Source organism: Lytechinus variegatus, chromosome 15 (assembly GCF_018143015.1).
Source record: "Lytechinus variegatus isolate NC3 chromosome 15, Lvar_3.0, whole genome shotgun sequence".
Taxonomy (NCBI): domain Eukaryota; kingdom Metazoa; phylum Echinodermata; class Echinoidea; order Temnopleuroida; family Toxopneustidae; genus Lytechinus; species Lytechinus variegatus.
In genome coordinates this window covers 13,167,133-13,192,649 of record NC_054754.1, presented here as the reverse complement: position 1 = coordinate 13,192,649, position 25,517 = coordinate 13,167,133, and the positions used below count along the sequence as shown (strand labels likewise).

The window sequence follows — 25,517 nt, the reverse complement described above, 5'->3', positions numbered from 1 at the left end:
AGACGAAGTGAAAAGTACTGTGGACCATATGGGCATTAGACTATCCAAGGGTCATGTAGACCAATCGGGAATTTGGCCGTATAAATTGTAGACCCAGTGCGCGACAATGGTGCTGGTCCAACAGTCCCATACCGCTAAAAATTGTTGGGCCAGTGACTTCAGAAATAGCCATTTACTGGTCCGACATGACCAGTAAAAAATACATAAACTGATATTTTCTCTTTTTGTAAATCATAAAAATGGCTCTCATGAATGATATTGTGTGTGTAAAGATTGTATTTATTTTTTTTTTTTGGGGGGGAGCTATAAAAGACAGCAAAATAAACTCCAATGTTTTTTAAAATTTTCTTCACTTTTCATTCGGGACCAGTAATCTTTAGGTTCAGACCATTAAACAATGGATAAACTGGGTATAATAATATACTGGTCCAATATGATCAGGTTGGACCAGAAGAAAAAATGGGTTAGTCAGTGTGGAGCCCTGTAGTACACCATATGGCTTTTGTCCATGTCATGTTACATATTACAAGTAGACAAACTGCCTGTAGACCAAGTGAATATGAACCCCTCTGACCACTTCTGCTAATTTTGAATCTTGTCGTAATTTATTTATTTTAATAGACCTGCATGATTCTTTTTTCGGTTGGTATGGTATGCAGAATTCACTTTTCAAAGTTGAAAAAACAGTTGCATTTTTTACTTCTGAAGAAAATCGGAAGATCCAAATTGAAAGTGGGCATTAGATATTCAAATATTTTGGGGCACAATTTTGCATTCATTCATATCAATACATAATTCATTTAGGAAGTAATTAGTTGTGTGGAATTGTTTTTCACTTTGTAAAGCATTAGTATGCTGAAGTTCAAATAGGTTGAATGTTCTATAGCTAATGTCACAAGGAAGGGGGAGGGGGGGAGAAGCCACCTACTCCCACCCCTGGTCTGTCAAAACTTCAAAATATAAAGCCAGGAATTCCTCTCAGGGTTAATTTCAATTCCAATGGAATGATTGATCATCCTTTTTCATAAAACTGATTATCAATACTATATTTACAAATAACCTCAACAGACAAGATCTTTCGGTATTTTAATGAGAATATTGCACTTTATTTTTTACAAACAATTTACAAAGAATAGAACAAAAGAACAAATATAAAGTTGCAAACTTCAAGGCAATCCATAATCTTTTGTCTTTCTCCAAACATGAAGAATGCTGATGTGAAATCCTCATACGAGTAAAAATATATGAGTTGATATTACAATATCAAGGAAGAATGTAGCACCCGCCCGAACAATTTCTACGTTGGTTAAGAGAATTTTATGTTACTCCTGATATCTTTTAAAGTGATTGGTTAACATTGGTTTGACTTTTAAAAAATATGAGCTAGAAGGTCACACTTGTCCCTTGTGTCTGTGATATGTTACAAAAATGAAGCCTAGAAAAAATTGCGTTCGAAAATAATTATTTAGTGCTTCAAACATTGAAGAATAAAGTGACCGGAAACACCATCTTAATTTCATCCCATACACTTATGTGTACTATTTAGGCGTCTATAAGACGCCTATTTACAAAATCGGGGTTTGCCTTGTAGTTTAGCTTTTCATTCTCAATAATGGTTGTTTTCAGGCCAGGGTTTATTAGTTCTAATACATGCACTTGTACACATGTTTCATCTTGATTTGAGAATTTTTAAAATCTGCTGCTCACAAAGTTAAACAATACCTTACTCAGTTTATCATAAAATAAAATGACAAACTCATTAAAGCAAGACAGAATGTAGAATCCATAGGCCTATATACTAGTAATATGGACACACTACATCAACTGGGGCCCATTGCATAAAACTTTTTACCTGAGAAAACTCAGGTTGATTTTACCGCAGTTTTTGCCCTGTGTCAAAGTCAATTGCAAAAATCAGAATAACCTTAGTATTCAGTTTTTACCAGAGTTTTCTCAGGTAAAAAGTTTTATGCAACAGGCCCCTGGTGTCAGCTCTAGCAAATAACTGTTGCAATTGTTTGTTTTCAACAACTACAAAATACTAATGAAAATTGTCTATTCTCCTTTTCAATGTAATCCTACGCTGGAACATATCTCCTTGTCCTTCAAGCTATTATGCATCATATAATACTGAGGCTATGAAATGAGTGTCTTCTCTTCAACAGCTACTGTGAAATCCCTCAGTTATCCTCTTTCCATTTTCAATTCTCAATAATGTCAAATGAACACAATTAGCTCAGAAGCTACATATCAATCATTAACTGATGGTGAAAAAATCCACAATATACATTCTTTTCTTCTAAATTCTCTTCTCATATTTTCCTTGTAACGTTGAAAAAATGAATAATGTCTTTTATACCTTCCATGAGTTTCTCATATTTTTGCAGAAGAGCACTAATTCACAAAGCAATTGTTATAAGCAACTGAAATCCTTGCATTTGATTGGCTGAGGACAAATTTGTCAGTGGCCTCATGAAACAGGCATCAGGATCAAAGCATACTTGGAACACTACATTGTAGAGAATGTTATTTTTCTTAATCTTCACTGAAGATTACCTTTTCCCCAAATACTACTTTTACTTCCCAATTATGGCAAACTGCTCAAAGGGCACTTCCTTCGTTTCAACAGCTTCTACAGGTTCTGAACCCAGTTGCCGATGGTTGGGCATAGATAACCAACATTATCCCACACTCTCCCAGGATCTTGCCATGAAGATCTCCCTTTCTCAATCGCTTCCAGTAGTTCTTCACTCTATCATGCCCTGATTGAGTGACGATCATGATGTTTCTCGCGATGCTTTCCACAGGAAGAACACCAAGATCTCGCTATGAAGATTGTCCTTTTTTCAATCGCTTCCAGTACTTCTTCACACTGTCATGCCCTGATGGAGTGACGATCATGATTCGTCTTGCGACACTCTCCCATATAAGAACACCAAGATCCTGTACAAACAAAGAATATTACTTAAATTATTGATAATAATAATTATAAACAAAGAAATCATCATCCCTGTATGCCTTACAAATACAAAATTCAGAGAAGAAGAAATACAAAAGATTATTCTGTGAAAACTGGGAATTCTCATAAAACTTTAGTAAAAGTAATTTTAAAAAAAATCATTACCCCGGTACATCTGGGAACCAATTTTTAATTCGCACAAAAAAACAACAACAATATCCCTCATGGACAGGTATGTATGTAGAGCATGCTAATATACAGGAATGTCTTCACGAAAGAAAATATGGAGAAATATCATAATACACATCTCATGAAATTGCTATTGAATTAAAAGTTTAGGTATGGAATCATAAATTTCACAATTCATTTCAAAAAATTTATTTTCAACTTTTTGTTTCTCTATGAAAGTCATATAGGTTTAGGCAGTAGCGTACCTAGGATTTTCCACAGGGGAGGGCAAAATCGAACGCAAAAAAATTTGACAAAAAAAAATAAGGTCTTCAACCACAAATAAAGGAATTCGTGCCAGGGGCAGGGATAGGTCCCTTGCATGGGTTGTGACTCGTCGGGGGGAGGCAGTCTGCCCCCCTGCACCCCCCGTAGGTACGCTAGTGGGTTTAGGACTAAGCTCCTTATAGCTTATATCTAAGAGAGATGCAATGAATGAAATGCATACCTTTGCATAGTCCCGAAGCACCTCAAAGTCATGAAGAGACAAGAACTCATTGTATATGATTCCTAGAAGAAAATCAAAATAGAAAATATTGTCAAAACTTCAATCTTGACCAACGGTTGGCCAACACTGAATCATGACACAAAACGAAGCATTAAAAATCATCATTGTAATGATAAGAAATGTGGGATTTATTATTGATTGATGGCAAGTGTGGCAACTGTGTAAGATAAGATTTTATTAAACTCTATTGACCCCCAATCGGGAGTATGAGAGTCTCAACAAGAACATTTTTACAATAATAAATATGTGTATAAAAATGAACCCATTTACAATAATGAATCTGCATATAAAAATGAACATATTTACAATAATAAATTTGTGTATAAAAATGAACATATTTACAATAATGAATATGCCTATAAAAATGGACATGAATATGTGTATAAAAATGAACATATTTACAATAATGAATACAATTGTTTGCATTGTAATAACATATGTTGCAAAAGGTTAATAAAACAACAATAAAACCCAATATAAACTCATATTTTGCTGTGTTTAACACACAATTATATTGTATAACGCACTGGTTGTTTAACCACCCTGCGATACCAAAGAAACAGATCACAAATTGGATCCAAGTCAAATGATTGTTTGCATGCACACACAATACAGGTGATGAGCAGGGCCCCGTAACACAAAGGTCAGCAATTAATCGCTAATTTGAAAGAACAATTCTCATTGGTTCTCATTCAGTCTACTAAGCAAAATGAGCATGCACCGATGATCTTGATAGGCCATTTAATTTAGCGATTAATCAATCACCTTTGTGTTAAGGGGCCCAATCATGGTTTTGAAATGAGGATGGTTTATAAAAAAACAAGGATCTACATCGCTATCTTACCAAACAAATGATGTACATCATTTTTACTTGTGCATGTCAACACTTTTTTACCTTTCAAAAAATATAAATGCACTTGGCTACGCCTTTGGCATGTAAGAACTATGCTGTAAGTTCCACATGCTTGTGTGTAATTCTTTTTTAATTGTTAATGTTTTTATCAAATATCATCAAGAATCACAATAGATTGACATGATCACAATATCAGAACCAAACATATAACAAGAACACATGTTAAGACAAATAAAATTTCATACTGATGCCCTAGATAATGTTTATATTCTGTGCTATCACATTTTGTTATCAAGTCGTCTTGTAACCCATAGCAACGAACACAATCATAGTTCACATCAGGGCTCCGTAACACAAAGGTTTGCGATGGATTGCAAATATGAAAGAAGCGCACTGATTGGTCCCTGGTCAGTATTTTAAACCAAATACGCATGTAACATTGATATTGATTGGTCAGTTCATTTAGCGATTGATCGCTAATCTTTGTGTTACGGAGCCCCGAAACTGGCTCTTAGTCCCACGTATGCTTACCCTGTGTAAAGCTGAGTCTATCTCTCTCCAGCTCCCATAACCTGACCTGATCACTAATAGTCGGAGGTATAATGGGCGTCTAGATGAAAATGAACAATAAATTGCAATAAAGTTTGAATGAAGAGATTGATAGGATAAATTATTGTGATTTTCATAGTATTTTCTTGAAATTCAAGAAGAATATTATGCAAAGGGGTAACTGTAGAGGATTGCTTCAAAATATATCCCAGTATCAAAAATATGACCCCCCCCCCCAAAAAAAAAAAAGAAAATGAAAGCTGAATTCATTTTTTCTTGCCATGCATGTCAAATTTGAGTATGACGTCCAAATATTTTACAGTAAGACACCAAATTCTTCACTGTATTAATAAATAACCCACTGGGATAACGGCTTTGATTCTCGGTACAGCACTTATGCAATTGAGCATAATGCTTCATTGCTCTGGGTACTGGCAGGAAATAATTCCTAAAATAGCTGCAAGCACCAGAATCGATAGCCTTGGTTAGCCAGGGTGATATACAAGTAGGAGCGCCTTGAGTACCTAACAATGTGGATAGGTGCACTATGCAAGTATCATGTCATTTTATCATTATATTCTAATTGTAATACTTTCAGGATTTGGAAACGGAGTGTGTAACTCTTACCCCTGATTTTCACAAATATTCAGGATTTAATCCGTAACAGCACTCTCAAGGCCCTGCCACTCGTTCCATGCAAGCCTTGCGGGTAATTGCCCGCAACTCATCCGCAACAAAATTTTGAGCACGTTCGAAACTTTCATGCGTGTAAATCAGACTTGTGTGCGCTTCAGCGTATGAGTTGCATGTGAGATACTGTCAATGCGGCATGCGGCCGACCTGCGGGCGACCTGCTAGTAGCAGAACAGTCACCCGCAAGGCTCGCACAGAACAGTGTGACAGAGCATATTACCTTTTGTCGCATGTTTGGGTGTGCATGCGTCCTCAGGAACCGTAGAATCTGTTCAGCTGTGATTCCATTGGAGATGGCTAGCTGTACGCTTTCCCTTGTCAGAGCAGCCACAGAGAGGTTTGGAAACCTGAAAATACAATATGAATATAACTGCCATGAAGGAGAAAGGATATTGAAACAGATATCTAGTAATTACAGACTGTACGCTTATACGCTGCAACACAAAAATGACAAATTCAGAGCATTCAAAGCCAAACATAAACTTAAAAATGAAGGACAAACATTTCAGAAAAATGAAACAACAATAAAAAGGCATTCCTTTCAAATATGTCAAACTATTAATATAGTTAGATTTTTGTTATAGTGACACACTGTTGATAACTGTTGTCTCCTTTTCTTTAAATAATTTCAGTTTGCAATCAATAACACTGTACTTACACCACATAAATGTAATGGAGAGATGGAGGGGGAGAGGAGAGGGAAGGGAAGGGAGAAAAAGGAGAGTAGGAAAGAGTGGGGAGAGGGGGGGAGAAGGAAGATGGGGGAGAGGAAGAAAGAGAGGGGAAAGAGAGAGTAGGAGACTGAAGCGGAGGGGGTAAAAAGAAAGAGAAAAAAAAACAAGAAAACTTTATTTCACCTGTACAGCATTGAGCAAAACAGTCCCAATATTTCAACCTGTAGATCTGATTCCGTGTAGGCATAAACACGGTAGTTCGTTTCTACCACGATGAAGCCATCCTTATGATCATCTTTGACCATACTTGATACACCTGGGATAACATTACAAAATATCCATCTTAATGAGTCTTGAACCAGATGTGTGAAATCTTGATTCAAATCTTGATCTTCATGATTACAATCATAGTTATTATTTTGATTATCAGTATTAATTTTGTGTTTTCCTACAGTAGGGCTTGTCTTACCTTCATAGTTTCATATTCTTGCATTCTAAGCACAATCTTATTCATTTAGCTTAGAAAGAATTTGACATGCATTGGAGTGTGAATATGATTGAGATTCAACAATAACTTTATCTACATCTTGCTTGATCTAACTCACAAGCCTATGACAATTGAGATACTTCTTGACTAAACCATACGTTCACTGTATCTTGCCACAAATTTTGGTGGCAGTAAATCAAAACTTACTGTTGAACATATTTAAACCCAGCTCCCTTTAAAATCTTGATATCTATCACTTTGAATATTTCATTTCAGCTAGGCCTATTCACTAACCTGAAGCCAAGTTGATGGCAAGCCTTGTTGGATAGTAGCGCATTGACTTCCTCTGTATTGGAAAATTAAAACACATAATATACTTAATGTACTTCCAGAAGAGAAAAGAACAGATTTACTGCATGACTAAAATGGGATTATCACTTTATACTTGAAAAAAATATACCCACATAAATATGAACATTTACCTCTTTCTTTGAGAAAGGCACAATGTACGATGTAAAAGGGTTATCAGCTGTGCAAAAATTTGCGAGTACAGTTTCATGAAATACCAACAAGATATTGGAGGATTAGAGGTGAGAAGATGAGTGAGATAAACAAGTGGAATGCCTCTGGCCGTCTCACCTGCATCACACAGTTCAATATAGCAGCAGTGCTGACTTTGAAAACTACTCTAACTCGCACAAGATGTTCAGTGATACATGGTTACTATTATGTCCACTTTTTATGAACTAGACCAATAAACTTTCAAAGTTATGATGGGAATTCAACAAAAAACCCCAACATGGCCAAAGTTCATTGACCTTACATGACCTTTGACCTTGGTCATGTGACATAAAACTCATGCAGGATGCTTAGTGATACTTGATTAACCTTATGTCCAAGTTTCATGAACTAGGTCCATATACTTTCTAAGTTATGACGTCATTTCAAAAACTTAACCTCAGGTTAAAGCAAGGTTTCCACTTTGGCGAGTTGGAGTTGCGAGTCATACGCGAGCTGCGCGAGCTCTAACTCGCCTTAACTCGCACAAGCTCGCGTGAAATAAACATTTTTTTCTGGAATTTGCTCGAGTGACAAAAGACTCAACATCGAGTTCACTACGCTCGCTGTACGAGTGAACCGAGCACGAAACAAGTCAGACCGAGCTTACTATGACCTTTATACGACTTAAAGCGAGCTATAAACGAGTTATCAAGATTTTGTTACGAGTGATAAGAGTTTCATACAACCAAGGGGCGGGACATGCTCATTTTTGGCACTCAAAGATGGATGCCGGCGGCGGCGTCAACACCAAATCTTAACCGAAGGTTAAGTTTTTGAAATGACATCATAACTTAAATAAAATATATAGACCTAGTTCACGAAATTTTGCCATAAGGTTAATCAAGCATTACTAAACATCCTGATTGAGTTTCAGGTCACAAGACTAAGGTCAGAGGTCATTTGGGGTCAATGAACTTAGACCAAGTTGGGGGAATCAACATCAATATCTTAAAGTGATTGGTTAACATTGGTTTGACTTTTAAAAAATTTGAGCTACAAGGTCACACTTGTCACCTGTGTCTGTGATATGTTCCTAAAATGAAGCCCAGAAAAAATTGCGTTCGAAAATGATTATTTAGTGCTTCAAAAATTGAAATATAAAGTGACCGGAAACACCATCTTAATTTCATCCCACACACTTATGTGTACTATTTAGGTGTCTATAAGACGCCTATTTACAAAATCGAGGTTTGCCTTGTAGTTTTGGCTTTTCATTCTCAATAATGGTTGTTTTCAGGGTTTATTAGTTCTAATACATGCACTTGTACACATGTTTCATCTTGGTTTGAGAATCTTTTCAATCAGCTGCTCACAAAGTTAAACAATACCTTTAACCTACGGTTAAGTTTTTGAAATGTCATCATAACTTAAAAAATATATAAACCTAGTTCATGAAACTTGAACATAAGGTTATTAAAGTATTACTAAACATTTTGCTTGAGTTTCAAGTCACATGACTAAGGTCAAAGGTCATATAGGGTCAATGGACTTTGGCCAATTTGGGGGTATTTGTTAAATTACCATTATAACTTTGAAAGTTGATATATCTGATTCATGAAACTTGAACATACGAATAATCAAGTCTCACTGAACATCCTGTGCGAATTTCAGGTCACATGTCCAAGGTCAAAGATCAATGAACTTTGGTGATGTTCGGTTGATCTGTTGAATTACCATCATAACTTTGAATGTTTATAGATCTGATTCATGAAACTTGGATATAAGAGTAATCAAGTATTACTGAACATCCTGTGCGAGTTTCAGGTCACATGACTTAGGTCAAAGGTCATTTAAGGTCAATGAACTTTGGCCAATTGGGGGTATTTGTTGAATTACCATCATAACTTTGAGAGTTTATGGATATGATTCATCAACTTGGATATAAGATTAATCAAGTATCACTGAATATCCTGTGCGAGTTTCATGCCATATGACCAAGGTCATATGGCCAATGGACTTTGGCAATATGTTGGGGGGTATTCGTTGAATTACCATTATAACTCTGAAAGTGTATGGATCTAGTTTATAAAACTTGGACATAAGAGTAATCAAGTATCACTGACAAGTCTTAGGTCACATGATCAAGGTCAAATGTCATTTATTGTCAATGAACGTAGTATTGTATCATTATGTGAATGATGTTTTGTGTGTCTTGTTCTTTTACCTGGCTCTACTCGTCATTGGCCTCCTCTTCCGTTTCAATTGTCTCTTCCTTCACTTCTTCTACTTCTACCCTTGTTTGAATGACATCTTCTTTCGGAGTTTCCCGACCTGAATGGCCACAACTCCTGGATCTTTTGGGTCGAGGCATATTTCTCTTCTTATTTGTTGGTAGTTGTAATAATGGAGTGACAACATCCTTTTTAAAAGTATGTGTACATGCGTGGGTCAGTTAATATGTGCTCTCTCTATAATCCCTCCTCGGTTTTAGTAAATATCAATGAGTAATCAATATCAATGAATAGATCATTAATTTATTTTAAAATTGATACCCTACATGATGTGATTATGGTTCACATGGAGGTGCAGTGCCTTTAAATGTGGGGCAAGGCAAAATTCAAAAGTTGCAAAATGACACAATATTGAAAGTCACTGTTCTTTTCTTCCATGGTGATGAGTAAGTTTCCCAGCGGTTTCTTTTGTTTTCATGCACCTTAACATCAACATTAAAATGGAATCAAACACTCCTCTGCACAAGCAAACACATAACAAACAAACCAACATAAACCACAACAAAACACAAGTAATGAAGAAGCAGGGGCTTGATTTGAATGGATTTTCATCTCTATTGACACAGACAAAAGAATCATGTTCTGTATTGACCCTTCATGACTATTTCTGCTAGTTTTGCAGCTTTTCAATTCAGACTTCATCCAACACTTTTGAATTTTGCTCTTTTTTGATGGCATGATCATAACAAGAATCTTATCATTTTAAAGAGAATCAACTGATCTTTTGAAAAATATCAAATATGCATTGTGTAAAATTTGGAATTGGGAGAAATTAGTGGCCAAACTCAGATTTTCAAACTTTTTTGCTCGTTTTGCAGCTTTTCAATTCAGACTTCATCTAACACTTTTGAATCCTACTCTTCGTAATGGCATGATCATAACAAGCATGGTATCATTGTAAAGAGAATTAAATGATCTTTTAAATGATGTCAAATATGCATTGTGTAAAATTGGGAGTTGTGAGAAATCAATGGTCAAACTCATATTTCAAAAAAAAAATTCAGGGGTTTATATACAGCAAAATGGATATTTATCATTCAGCTGGCAAAAAATGAGCACTCGCAACGCACTCTGAATAAACTCATACGAAACTCGCTGTAACTCGGGGTGCTCGAGCTAAAGTCGCGTTAATCTCGTGGGCACCTCCACTTGACTCGTAAAACGATCGCAATGCTCGTATCTCGCTCTAGAGAACTCGGAACGCACTCGCGTATACTCAGATGTGGCGAGTTATTACGAGTTTATCTCGAGTTTTTTACGAGTTATTGCGAGTACTGCGAGTATATAACGAGTTTTGGTGAGTTCAGCACGAGTTACAGCGAGTTAGCAAAATTTTTGAACATGTTCAAAAATTTTGAAACTGCTCACGACTTCAAGGAGAGTTGTCCCGAGCTTGAACGAGCTCCGCCGAGCCATACCGAGTTGTCGCGAGTTATCCCGAGTTTCATGGTGAGCTTTATGCGAGTTATCGCGAGTGCCTCATTTTGGCAACTCGCTATAACTCGCCATAACTCGCGATGTTAACTCGCCAAAGTGGAAACCTTGCTTAAGATTGTGATGTTGATTCCTCCAACATGGTCTAAGTTCATTGACCCTAAATGACCTTTGACCTTGGTCATGTGACATGAAACTTAATAGGATGTTCAGTAATACTTGATTAACCTTATGGCCACGTTTCATGAACCAGCTCCATATACTTTCTAAGTTATGATGTCATTTCAAAAACTTAACCTCAGGTTAAGATTTGATGTTGACGCCGCCGCCGTCGGAAAAGCGGCGCCTATAGTCTCACTCTGCTATGCAGGTGAGACAAAAACTGTGGCTAAACATGGCTCAGATATGAAATATTTTTAAAAATTATACTCTATCTATTAAAATGCTGTTAGAGAGAAATTCAAGCGTTACATAAAATTTGATTATTATCATTATTATCACTAAATGTGAATCAACGAATCACATTTGATCGTGTTATACTTCAGAGGGGTGTTTTACAAAGATTTAAGTATGACTTAGAGTCGCACTTAAATGCTGATGCGTATGATATGAAACGCACAATCCTATCGATCATTACGCAGTAATGCGCATCCTCTTGGCATGATCCGACCAATGCGGTCATGCCTTTTATACCGCATAGCAACACCCCTTCATAACTGTTGTAATTATCATCTCACCTTTCTTTGGAATACTAAGCCTAGCTCTCGGAGATGCTGTAAGAAATGAAGCTGTTGCTCAGACATGCCCTCCGATGAATAATCCTTTTATTGAGGGATGTAAGAAAATGGAGAATATTTGATAATTTTCTATTTAAATATAATATTGTAACATCATTGGTGTCTTATTTTGTTACTGTCTTCATCATCATCACCATCACCATCATCACCATCACCATCATCATCATCATCATCATCATAATCATCATCATCATCTTCATCATCATCATCATCATTATCATCATCATCCTCATCATCATCATTCTCTTCCCACCGATCTACATCTCTTAACACCCTACAAGCATCTTTTCATCACTAATCTCAATATTTTATTATTGACACAACAATGGAGGGCTGCAGGAGAGTCACATAAGGCCTTATAGCGGGATGACTTTAACAATTCTTTGCCTCATCTTTCTCGCAATCCCACTGTTTTGTTTACAATGACATCAGAGGACTGGCAATAAAAAGAAGACCGAGGGGATGCCACTGGGAAAGACGTGACTCTGGGACTTGGTAAGGTGCCTTATGGAATACTCAAGTTGTACAAGACATGATTTCTGACTGACCTTTCCTAATGTTGAGAAGCTGAGCTGGAAGAGGAAAGAGAGAGCATCAACAATGTCTAGACCTCTTGCCTGAGCGGTCTCTAGATACTGTAGCATGAAGAACCAAACCTGAGACGGGGTGTCCAGAAGCAGAAACTGAAATCCCGAGGGGGTGATCACTGGCGTTCCCCCGGACTCACCCCTGAGAGAAAAACAAGGGGTAGAATATTCATGGTAATGGCAGAAAATCCTTCTAAAAGTATACATACACCAACAGATAAAGTAGGATAACATATTAGGGGAGACCGGGGTTAGTTGGAACATGGGGTAAGTTGAAACATTGTAATTTTCTTTAAAACCTCAAAATAAATTTATGCAATACTTCCCTCTGTTTATTGCTATTAGCAATGGCCATACACCATATTGCAGACAGCACATGTGCAACAAGCCTGGTAAAGTTAGAAAGGTAAGTTTATTTTTTCACCTTCTGAGTAATTTTTTTTCTTTCAGAAATGTTTTATTATCTCCGAGAAGTTTATAAATAACGCCATTTGATTTGTATCTGATGTTATAGCGCCATCTGTGTCAGTTATGCAGCAACACATTTGTCCGACTCTTCACTTGATTACGGTTAATTGAAGTATTGATCCTCACTACAGAGTTGCTTCCGAGTCTTAATTTATTGTCGTAAAGGTTTCCAGTTTGGGGGTATAATAGACACTTGTACCAAGCTACAAAATAACGTTATTAATATGCCATGGTAAGCCCCTTTTTTGTGCTTTAATCTTATGTCACATTGGCCTCTGGGGTTAGTTGGAACAAAATGAAAGGGGCTAGTTGGTACATGTTCCAACTAACCCCAGCATAATTATGAATAAAACATTGGATTTGAGAAAAATGTATACAGTATTTCACACTCTTCTGAACATGTATTGTATACAATGCTTGTTTTGTTTCTTAGTTACATGTAGGTCTATTGTAGGCCCCTAATGCAATATCAAAACAAGATGTAAATAAAAAATCACTGATCACATAACCGTTTTGACATTTCCTAAATGCCATGTCATTTATCGATTGTTTTATTTCATGTCTGTCGGCTTTTCTGATCTGTTGGCCACCAATACATTCCTCAAATAAAAAGACCTTAACTAATTTTCTTTTCCTTTTCAGCCTTCAACATGCCACATAATTATAAACGCAAGACTAATTGTTGGACAACTGAAAAAGACATCATGGAAAGGGCGGTAAAGGAAGTACTCATCAAACGTAGGCCTTGCCGTGCAGAAGCAACTGAGTTCCAAATACCTCATGTCACCCTCCGAAGATGCGTCTTTCAGATGCACGACAGTTACGAACGTGTCAGGCTTGATGTTCATGAAGATCGTGTAGCTGATGTCATTAACATAGAAAACATCCCCATGGACAATGTAAAAAATGAAGATAACCAGGAACATCCCAGGCCTAATATCCATGATGGCAATGTTATTAATGCCAAGCAAGAAAATGTCCCTGTTGACAGTGTTGATGGCATAGATCCTGTTAGCATTCCACATTTTGGATATCTTAACAATCATGCTGTCTTTAATCCAGAACAGGAAGCTAGTCTTGTTGCTTATCCGCATAAAGCTGCTGCATTGTACTGTGGCTTAAGTCTACAGGAGGCCAGAAAACTAGCCTATGAGTACGCTGCACACCTTGGGAACAAAATGCCATCAAAATGGATTGAGAAAAAGATGGCTGGTATGGACTGGTTGGATGGGTTCATGAAAAGGAATAAAACTCTGTCATTGAGAACCCCAGAGGCAACATCTTTAAGCCGTGCCACAAGCTTTAATAGGCACAATGTTGATGCATTCTCCAACAACTTACAGACTGTACTTGAAAGACATGAGTTTCCTCCAGATAAAAATTGAAACCTTGATGAAACTGGGTGCACAACTGTCCAAAAGCCAAACAAATTTATTGCAAAAACTGGTGCCAAACAAGTTGGCGCAATTGTTTCTGCCGAGAGAGGAAAACTTGTCACTTTGTCTTGTGCAGGGAGTGCCACAGGTAACACTGTCCCTCCGATGTGTACATTTCCTCGTGTGAAGTACAGGGATCACTTTATGAGGTCCTCCTGGATCTGTGGGTGCAGCCTTTCCTTCGGGATGGATGACATCTGACAACTTCATGGTTTTCATGAAACACTTTGCTTCATATGTTGGCTGTTCTCCTACAAACAAGGTGTTGCTGATCCTCGATAATCATGACCCCCACATCACCATTGAGGTACTGGACTATGCTAAAGAAAAAGGTATTGTAAGGGTCTCTTTCACCCCTCATTGCTCGCACAAACTGCTGCCGCTCGACCGATCTGTGTATGGTCCTTTCAAGAGATACTACAATACAGCTTGCGATGCCTGGATTTTGAACAACAAGGGAAAGACTATGACAATGTATGACATTCCACCTATAGTAGGCCAAGTCTTCCAAGAGCCATGACACCTGCAAACATTCAGTATGGATTCAGGGTTAGTGGGGTCTATCCATTCGATCGAGATGTATGTGACGATTCGGAGTTCATGCCAGCAGACATCACCGACCGACCCATTGCCAGAGCAGCCGAGGCCGATGAAAACACATCTGCTGATCTGAATGCACCCAGCACTTCTGGTTCTTCAACACCACTTGTAAATAAACAGCTCTCTGCCTCGACATCTGGAACCCCTGTCTCCCCAGAAGTAATAAGATCCTTTCAAAAAGCAGCCCCGAGAAAGAGAAAAGGCGGCAGGAAACTTGGGAGGGCAAGGGTTCTAACAGATACACCAGAAAGGATGAAATTAAGAGCTGCCAGAGATAAGCGCAAGGGGCGCTGTGTTAAGCAGAAAGCGAACGTTGTAAAGAAATTAGCTAGGCCTGCCCTGGTTGTAGTAGACAGAGAGTAATCAGACGATGAAATGGATCCTGGCAAAGAATCGTCATTTGAAGAAGATTCATCTGATCCTGATAATGATTGCATTGACCACATAGATGCAGGAGACTTTGTTCTTGTCAAATTCAGAGGAAAAAAAGTCCTGCATCACTAAATTGGCGAAGTCCTAACTCTTACAGAGGACGACGATGTAAAAACAAAGTTTCTACGACGATGTGGTGAAAATTCTGAGTGCCCTGCATTTTCTTTCCCAGAAGATGACTTATTTACTCACGGCAAGGAAGACATAGTCATGAAACTACCTGCCCCCTGTGTACTGGGGGTACCATGCGCTGTGCACTGAAGTTCCCCATTGATCTGTCATTGTATAATCCAAAGTAGACTGTGCACGCTGATAAACAAGGATTGAAAATGAAAGACTAATAACATTTGACATTGTTCGGTTGAAATCCTTTACTGCATTTATTTCACCTCTATTTTATTTGCATGCTTGGTGCATGTCATAATGTACATGTATGCAACAAAATTATTATGCAAGTCTTAACACAAATTTGTAATGTTGCAGAAGTTGTTTTATATCTATTCTACATTCTTTTCAAACTAACGCTTTAGTTTATATGCTAGGTGCATGGAAACCCAATGCAGCAAATGTGTTGGTTTAAAATCTTAGCTGCAATATATTTAGTTGCCAAATTAATTACCTAATGTATTTTCATTTCACATGCTAAGTGCATTTTATTGGGTATGGTACTGCACATTACTTGTTTCTCATGTTTGACAACAACGTCTATTAGTTTAAAGTAAAATTCACCTTTTCATTCATTCAGTTCTGACCTTTTATTGTTATTGTATGGTATTGTTAAATAGTCCAAGTTCAGTTAAAGGTGTGTGTTCCTATAATAATCCCCAACTTTGCCCCTACCTAATGAGTAATGAGATTTTGGCATCATACATTTGTCATGAAGCTAACTATAATAATTCATATATACAGTGTCAGCATCCATGTCTATTTCATTACTGAGTTACACTTAAAAAACTACATTGTATGAAAAATTATTTGATTGATGTCATGTAAATTTTATGCAGAAGTGCATGAAATTGCTGATACACTTGATTGCTTGTGAAATCAAACACACACAAACATGCAGAATTCTACTACACAGTTGGCTTGCGTGAGTGGGTGTATCATAGAAAAAAATAAAGTTCAACAAATCAGAATATACACCTTTGATATTTTGAACTTGAAAAAAAAAACAAGCAAATATTAAAAGCTAAAACCATGTAATATTAAAGTTGTAAGTAAATTTAGTATAATTCTTAATGGACCATTGACATGGTTTGTTCAAGGTGGATTTTTTCTAATAATCATCAGAGTGTAAGAATTTTATGGGGTACATTTGTAGCCCAGAGATATATAATTATAATAATAATATAGCGCACGTATCCACCTTGCTAGGTGCTGAAGGGGCTGGCTAAGCAGGTCTACTGATTCTGGTGCGCACTGCTTTTTGAGGAATTACTTCCTGCTGGTACCCATTTACCTCACCTGGGTCGAGTGCAGCACAGTGTGGATAAATTTCTTGCTGAAGGAAAACACACCATGGCTAAGATTTGAACCCAAGACCCTCTGTTTGAAAGGCGAGAGTCAGAACCAATAGACCACGATGTGCCAACACTATATGCTTTGAGTTGATATATTGTTTTCTTCGTGAATAAAATCTATTTGGATTTTACAGCCATTTTTGTCGAAAATGTTTCAACTAACCTCGGTATCCCCTACTGTGCATACATAAGAAGAAATGTGTGAAACTCATATGAATTCTGCATAATCTAGGGTTGTTGTTGATTATTTCATGGAATTGCCCAAATACAAAATAATTAATGAGTGTAAGATGTCATTGGCTTCCTTATTTGCATACTACTTGGGTGTGCATATAACTGTTTTCTGGAATTGAAAATAACATTACATCACATTTTTAACACAAGTTTTTGAAGGTTAAACAATAATTCGGGAACTGTATGACAGAGCTTTGCGTTTATCTAATTCAATATTATAATATGAATTAGGATGAATATTTCAGTTATATTTTTGAAACTATTCTCTTTCCTTTAAAATCAAACTTTAGTTGGGATGAACTTAACAAAGCACTTACATCTTCATAAGCGTATCCGGACATCTACTCCCGGACATCCACCCCCTTAGGACAAGTACCCCTCGGACAAGTACCCTCTAGGACATCTACCCCGCACATCTACCCCCTTAGGACAAGTACCCCCTAGGACAAGTACCCTCTTGGACATCTACCCCCCGGACATCTACCCCCTCATCTTTAAATTGATTTTGAAGTGATAAGATATATATTTTTGCTCATCTGTGAGCAATCATAAAGAACGAGCAATATGACAAAATAATGTCAGGGGGGAAATGTCTTAGGGGGTGGATGTCCAGGGGGTGGATGTCAGGGGGTGGATGTCCGGGGTAGATGTCCGGGGTGGATGTCCGGGGGGGGGGGGGGGGTCGATTGTCCTGGGGGCAGATGTCCTGGGGTAGATGTCCGGGGGTGGATGTCCGGGGGGGGGGGGTTGATGTCTGGGGGGTAGATGTCCGGGTGGTGGATATCCGCGGGTAGATGTCCGCGGGGTAGATGTCCTAGGAGGTACTTGTCCTAAGGGGGTAGATGTCTGGGGGGTAGATGTCCTAGAATCCTTCATAAGACCAGAATGTGTCAACACTGTTGCAATATCTCTGCTCAATGTATCAACAAGTTATATTATCCAAACTGTTCTCTTTCCTTTAAGATCAAACTTTAGTTGGGATGAACTTTATAACAAAGCACTTACATCTTCATAAGACCAGAATGTGTCAACACTGTTGCAATATCTCTGCTCAATGTATCAACAGCCTTAGATGAACCGACCAAGAAATGAAGCACACACTGAGAAAAAAAAAGAGATAAAGATAAGTGTAAGAAGCTTTCAGTCACCGAGTAGTCAATGATTGGAACTCTCTCCCAGCTGAGGTAGTTGAAGCTCCCACAGTAGACACCTTCAAAATCGGGCTAGACCGACACTGGAAAGATAAACATTATGATTCCCACTACTCTTAATTAGATATGAGAAAAAATCAATTTTCACCAACTTGCCCCACTGCCTCCTTTAACTTATTGAAGCATGAATGAAGCTGACAAGAAGATAGACCTGAAAGTTTGAATGCTAATTCAGCATTCTTCATACAAGAGTGACATAAATGTTAAAACATGCACCAAGTGAAACAAACACTATTTGTTCCTTACTGGTTGATAGACAGAAGGTTCTTATCTCCAGGGGTGTGAGTGGTCACAAATAAAAAGATCTGAAAAAAAAGCTGAAGAGTGTTGAAAAAGTCTGATACATGTATAGAAAGAGCTCCCATACTTTTTGTACAGAGGAAAGCCAAAAATAAGCTGAAATCAAGCTGAAAAACAAACAAACTGAAATCAGTAAAAATCTGAACTCTCACACCCCTGTTATTTCTTACATGAAAATTTATTATTTTTTTCTACCCTTTTTAAGGACGTTCGACTGTTCTGTTTACATTCATCCCTGACCTGTGCATGTTTTACGCTATGCACTTTGATATTTCCACAGTGACTGAACAGCTGATTTATCACATGGATGTATCAGCTTTGCCAGTCTGATATACAATATATCAGGCATATCATTAGCAGAAATGGGTGAATGGACCTCCTGTTTAAAATATTTATATATCTGTAGTATTCTTTTCTCTGTAATTCTAGAAAGCATGATGAATATGACATTGAATTTAAATATATGTGAATGATTTTGCTTTGTCCAAATTTCGATTCCCATACCTTAGTATGAAGACACTGATTCAATGGTCCAGGGTTCAAATCCCACCGTAGCACTTGTGTCCTTTGGCAAGGCATTTATACCCAGTAGGAACAAATTCCTTTAATGCTCCTGCATCGGATCAGGGTAGCCATACTGAAGCCGGGGTAGTATTATGCAGGGTTGATCTTGAGACCCATGATTTAATTTAACATCTGATCAGGGTAGACCTGCTAAGGCCAGGGTAATATTATACAGCGCTTAGAAACATTGTATTGTAAATCGTATCGTCATGCTATATGCCTATAAATGCTGATCTCGAGATCTATGAAATAATTAACCCCCCCCCCCGAAGGAATTATTTGCTCAATCAAGCAAACATCTTGACATACCTCCCATCTTTCTGAAGCGTACTTGTCAAGAGCCGCAGTGTCTTTGACCTTCTTGTCCTTTCCACCTCTTCCACTGATTGCCCAAGGCTTTCCTCTGGGTATTGAAAAGCAAAATATAATGAGGTAAAATAAAAGAGACATAGTGAAAATGACATATGAAATGAAATACTGGGACTTTAATACAAAAATTATATGATATAAAGAAAAGATTGATAAATAAAGAAGATAAATACCAAATAGAACAGTAGCTATTCCAAGAAACTATTTAAATCCTACAACCTTAATCTTCTAAAAACTTTTTTTATTCAACTCTTAGCTCTTTATGCGCCTTGAGCACTCTACAGAGTGGATTTGGTGCTTTATAAGTCACATCATTATTATTTAAACAAAAATATTGAGCATCAAATCTGGGGCTTAAAGCAGTCACTTGGTTACAACAGATAGAGAGACATTCCCCAATCCAGAAGACTGGCTGGCTTAAATTCCCTTTCATTTTCTTAGGAACACACTTCCTCCAACTTTACAAAACATTACCTCACTTTACCTCTTCAAAAAGCATCTGAAACCCACCTGTACAATAAATTTGGATTGACTTTATGCCTTAAACATTTACGCTACAGCCTACATAAATCCAATTAGAACAATTAGAATTATCAACATCATTATCATCATCATTATCATCATCATCAACAACATCATCATCATTATCAACATCATCATCATCAGCATCATCATCAACATCATCAACATCATCATCATCATCATCACCATCATCATCATCATCATCACCATCATCATCATCATCATCATCATCATCATCATCATCATCATCATCATCATCATCATCAACATCAACATCATCATCATCACCATCACCATTATCAGTCATCACCATCATCCTCACAGAGTGTATCTTCTTCTTACCCTCCAATAAGAGCAGTCTTGAGATTAGTCCTGAAGGTGACATTGAGAACCCAACCAGGAAGACCACCGGGAAGTGACTGATCCTTGAACAGACGAAGATCAGTCAGGGTTTTCACTGCTACATGCAGCTGTCTATAACAAAGGAAATGAAAAATATCTACATTTAGATATCAGTATTATGGAACAGCAACAGTTTTTTTCAAAAGAATAATTTTCGATAGCTTCTTTTATATTCTGTAAGATTTTTCCACTTTAATCTTTCTTTTTTCTTTAAATTCTTTCATTATCATTTCTCTTTTCTTTTTTTCTTTCTTTCATTCTTTTCTTTTCTCCTCTCCTCCCCTTCCCTTTCCTTTTCTCTTCTTTTCTTTCCTTTCCTTTCACAAATAAAACATGTTGTTTGTGTCAAGGCCCAACTGTTTATAAAGTTTCAGTCACGGTCTGTTTTAAAATTCAATTTGACTTACTCCTGTTGGTTGCTCTGTATCCATGATGTAACTGCTGCTTGTGGAATAGGAGTATCAATAAACAAAACCCTCATGATACAATGCTTGCCAAGCACAGGAAGCTCTCTATATGGAAAAAGGCAATTTCATTAAATCATTAATTCATTTTAATTACATGTATCACCAGTATAGTATAAGCATTGGTATTTTAGAAACAATTTGTGCAAAACATAAACACACAAAGTGTCAAACTAATATACATGGTGATAGAAAAATAACAGCACTAGTTATAAATACTGAACTTATTAAAGAGCGGCATATTACATCCTGGTAATGTACCGAAGTGGATTGTAGTGCAGCAATGGTGAGGGGACTCTTTGCCCTTAGTAACAAAAAAAATGACAGTAATTCTGTTTGAATGTGTACAACACAAGATATAGTAGACATAAAAAAACAGAGGTAATCTCTATTTTGATAAATCGGCTGTCAGGAAGAAATAAATTGACAAAATTGTTAGTTTGTAAAAACTTAAGCTTTATTCCCCTTACGTATAGCTGCTGCAAAATGAAATAGGCTATATAAAATAAGTACCAACAGAGGCACCGATCCAAAATACAGTGCAAAGATACATGAAAATATATGTATATACATCATGTAAGCAAACAGAATAGGAGAGAAGAAAGTGTAGAGGGCAGAAGTTTAAGGAATAGAATTAAGAAAAAACAGCAGAGCTAGGAGGCATATCGAATGGATGAAAATGGAGTAGAAGAGAGCGTAGAAAAGAAAGAGTGAAGAGTGGAAAGGGGAGAATGAAATAACTTACAAATGTACAGTATGTACCTAAATTCACAAAAAACACACACATATGTGCATTCATGCACATGAGCTACAAATGTACCAAGAAAGGTAATAATAAACATGAGAAATTAAAATATGCATCAAAAAATACATAGAATATTATTGGCCACACAGAGAGACATATACACAAAGCAAACAAACACAATAACACATGCACAGTTAGATACAAGTAGTAGAAAAGTTCAATTTACAGTACATATCCTGCTGGTAAGGTGGACTTGTACTTCACCTAAATGTTGATGAGTTACGGGTAGATGCAATATCAGAATTAATGATACTCCAAAGACGGGGCCACTGTGACTAATAGAATTCCAGCTAAGTTGGATTTTTGCTTCAAAATAATGGAATTTCTGAGAGGATTAGGTATAATGTGAGTTAAACTCAAACAGTCCATGGATATTCATAGAGAGTATATTATTATATTTGCGGAAAATTAGGATAGCATTTTGCAATTTGTGAATATCATACACAGTTAGTGTCTTAAAATACGGTTGAAAATTGGAAGAGATGGGGCTTGTAATTAGCGAGTTTGCTAAAGTAAAGGGGAAAATATCACTTTTGTGACCAAAATTACTGATTTCCATACAGTTGCAATCTATTTTTAATTAGCAATTTGGGTATAATTTTTGTATTCACCAGATCGCTTAAAAACTTGAATTTTGGGCAAATTTTTGTGTATGCCCTGAGGATGGATATTTTTAAGGGAGCATTTGAATTTTGATGGGACATTCTTAAGACAAGTCAATGTAAACATATTTTCAAAGTACCAACAAATTTTTGCCTTAGGCTTATCATGAGCTTTTGGTGTTTTTGTAGGAACTAATTGACAGGATCAGGATTATGAGATAAATGATTTCCTAAGGACCTACCTATGTTGTGCCGCCGTGCACAGTAAAATCAAGGCATGACGCATGCAACTCTAACTATGAGCTGTGCCACTCACACTATTGCAAGGTTAGTATATGCTATACAAACCTCGCACAACTAACATGTTTTTGTAGTGGATTTTAGAGTTGTCGTTAACATCACTTCATAACGTGATTGATGTTAGCCGAAACCCATTTCACTACTCACCAGGGCTATTTCTGGTAGAAAGCGTTCTATTTTCAATTTTTAACATATTTTTTTAATTTAAAAAGGACACAAAAAGAGTAAAATTGCTTACCTCCGCCTGGAAAGTGGCTTCGCACATCTCTTCCACGGAAATAAAAGGAAGGTCGTTGGGTGTGCTAATACAGTTCACACCCTTAATTCAGCTCAGCTTGGTGGTATTTTTTAAACTAGATTCATGATTCATTGTATGCGCAATTCCAATAATTATTTGATAAAATAGAGACCCCAATAAATGCAATAACTTAAAAAACATACTTTTTTATTATTTTTGCTGACGATAATACTTTTTGGAAAAATATTCAAAATGATGATAATTAAACAAAAAATATAGAAAATTCTATGTAACTTAAACGAAGCCCCGCAGTGCTACCATTCGTTTGTCAATTAACATTCCATCAAAGTCTTTACAGTAAAAAGATTGAACACTTTGCTGACTTCACGTAACGCTTTGCATCGATTTACGTGTAAGATAATTTTTGTGTCTAGTCTTTCAATTGTAGTGTCTTTGATATGAAGATAAATCACGTGCCCTCTTTCGCTCATTAGACGTAAAATATGAGAGCTAGAATGGTGGCTTTAGTAGTTTTTCAGCGAGAAGAAAAATCAATGCTTAAATGACGCATTTTGAGGGATATTCATCAAATTATGAGGAATCGACTTCACATCATTTGGCAAGTTTCGTAGCCGTAGGCACTCATTCAATGAACAAGGTTATAATATAACCTTGTTCTCAGTTATATCTCCATGTGTGACAAAATAAGGGTGGCAATGTTTGGCTTATTTTCTCTTTTTCTTTGGGGCAAATGCTTGATTTTTTTACACTGACAGTTTCCATTAGACCTGTTAATTCATACTGCTTGGCTCTTATTTAAATTTGATTCTTTATATCATTTTTTCTTAATTAAAAACAGATATCAAAAAATGAAAATTTTCTTGCCATATTACTTTCCACCAATAGAGGGCGTACACAAAAATATGCCCACAATTCAAGTTTTTGAGCGCTCTGGTGAATACAAAAATTATTCCCACATTACTAATGATAAATAAATTAAAACTGTATGGAAATTAGTAATTTTGGTCACAAAAGTGATATTTCAATGATTTTTTAAAGTGTGTGCTCTATACAGCATTGGCATACCATAGTCCTACCTGTAGATTCTCCACACAGGCCAGATGGTAGCAGTGAACAAGTGGCCGTAGGAGGACTTCATTCTGTAAGTCCTCGTATTCATTTTTCAAAAAGTAACGTTATTTGTTGAATGCGCCGTGCCTTCAATTATTCTGTAGTCAGCAGCAGAGATGTAGCCATGGCCATGGGTGAGCTCTGCCGGCCTCAAGTCTCAACGCAATTGACAACATTGACCATGGCATTGCATTGTGCATGCAAATTACAAATCATTTTTAGATTTCTAGTCAACAACACTGTTGTAGTAAGTCACCCCCACCCCCATACAGGTTCACTACCGACGGGGCTATCAAGAGAGGGCGCTGGACCACTTGGGATACTGGAGCCAGACGAACGTTGTATTTGAAGCTGGAACTGAACGAAGAACACACACCTGAGGAATCTCTACAGATAAACACAGGTATTTATCTGTTTTACGTTCACTGGGTTTCATATACCACACCTAGTGGTCAAGCTAGAGGCGCGACCGCTACAACACTAAACAGTCAGTCAAGTTGGAACAAGCACCTAACTTTTAGAAGTCATGACAGGCTTAGCCTTCTTCCGTACCCTGATGATAATGTATTCATTTATAATTATGAGGGCGAATTTTAAATTTAAGTGATTAACTTTCTAGTAAAAAAAATCCAAACTTAACGACTAATATAACAAAACTTTCAATATGTGGGACCAGACTATCAAAATGGGGCAATAAATCAATCAAAACCAAGCTTCTTTCTCCTTAATTACTCACCGAAATACAGCTAGACATGTTGCAGGATGATTGTAGAGTCTATCTAATACAGATCCTTGAAGAGTCCGAAGATAACCATGGAGATCTTTGCAGTCAAGTTTCCTCGAGTTGTCAAATGCATGGCCCATGGAAGACGCCATCTTGTGTCGTCACGAATCATTGTGGATGGATGGATGATATCGGAGACGAGTGCCCGTTCGAAGCCCGATCAAGAAGGTATGAGTAAGACAGAGAATATGTCTAGGAGAGAAGTTTAGCGTTAATGGTAAATATATAAAGGATTTCATATTGTGTGGTTTGAGTTTATTTTTTTCTTTTTGTTTACGTTAGAAATAAAACTAGAAATACAATCTCAATCGAAATCTCTGTGTTTTTTCCACAGGAGGACGTTGTCATTACCGGCTAATGCGTTAAGTATGCATACCATAATGATAGGAGATAACACGGTTCTGTGAATATAACATTGGGATTGCACAGGGGTTCAATCGCCAGTTTACTTCAGGGCAATTCCATAAATATGTCAAACAGATAGCCAAAATTTCAAATTGAACAAATCAAACTAAATAAGTAAATTACACATCAAACAGTAGAGGCGCTGGTCAGAAAATTGGGATCGTCCCAG

At 37.1% G+C, this 25,517-nt stretch overlaps 2 protein-coding genes across 3 annotated transcripts in view; one reads left to right on the top strand and one right to left on the bottom strand.

Moving 5' to 3' along the window:
• Positions 1 to 1,858: 1,858 nt before the first annotated feature.
• Positions 1,859 to 25,133, bottom strand: LOC121429338 (general transcription factor IIH subunit 4-like). Its single transcript, XM_041626345.1, has 13 exons — positions 24,896 to 25,133; positions 21,027 to 21,131; positions 20,560 to 20,691; positions 19,636 to 19,729; positions 18,257 to 18,351; positions 12,523 to 12,703; positions 11,915 to 11,998; positions 7,246 to 7,297; positions 6,648 to 6,780; positions 6,011 to 6,137; positions 5,080 to 5,158; positions 3,636 to 3,697; positions 1,859 to 2,943 (listed from the first exon to the last, which is right to left on the bottom strand). The coding sequence occupies exons 1-13, from the start codon at positions 25,033 to 25,035 to the stop codon at positions 2,827 to 2,829; spliced, it is 1,401 nt and encodes a 466-aa protein (XP_041482279.1). The 5' UTR covers positions 25,036 to 25,133; the 3' UTR covers positions 1,859 to 2,826.
• Positions 25,025 to 25,517, top strand: part of LOC121429336 (tripartite motif-containing protein 45-like) — a 13,154-nt gene continuing 12,661 nt past the window's right edge. The window contains exon 1 of one of the 2 annotated variants that reach the window (XM_041626344.1): positions 25,025 to 25,111. The gene's annotated coding sequence lies outside the window, so the exon portion shown is untranslated. Of the gene's footprint in view, positions 25,161 to 25,517 lie in introns of both variants that reach the window. The other variant, XM_041626343.1, reaches the window with a different exon arrangement.

Bases quoted from the DNA above. Each gene is read 5' to 3' on its own strand.
- LOC121429338 (XM_041626345.1), bottom strand. From the start codon at position 25,035: ATGGCGTCTTCCATGGGCCATGCATTTGACAACTCGAGGAAACTTGAC. The intron at 12,704-18,256 runs GTAAGTGCTTTG...TTTTTCTCTCAG, and splicing joins CATTCTGGTCTTATGAAGAT to GGGTGAGTCCGGGGGAACGC. The intron at 6,138-6,647 runs GTGAAATAAAGT...TTGTATTTTCAG, and splicing joins TTTTGCTCAATGCTGTACAG to GTTTCCAAACCTCTCTGTGG.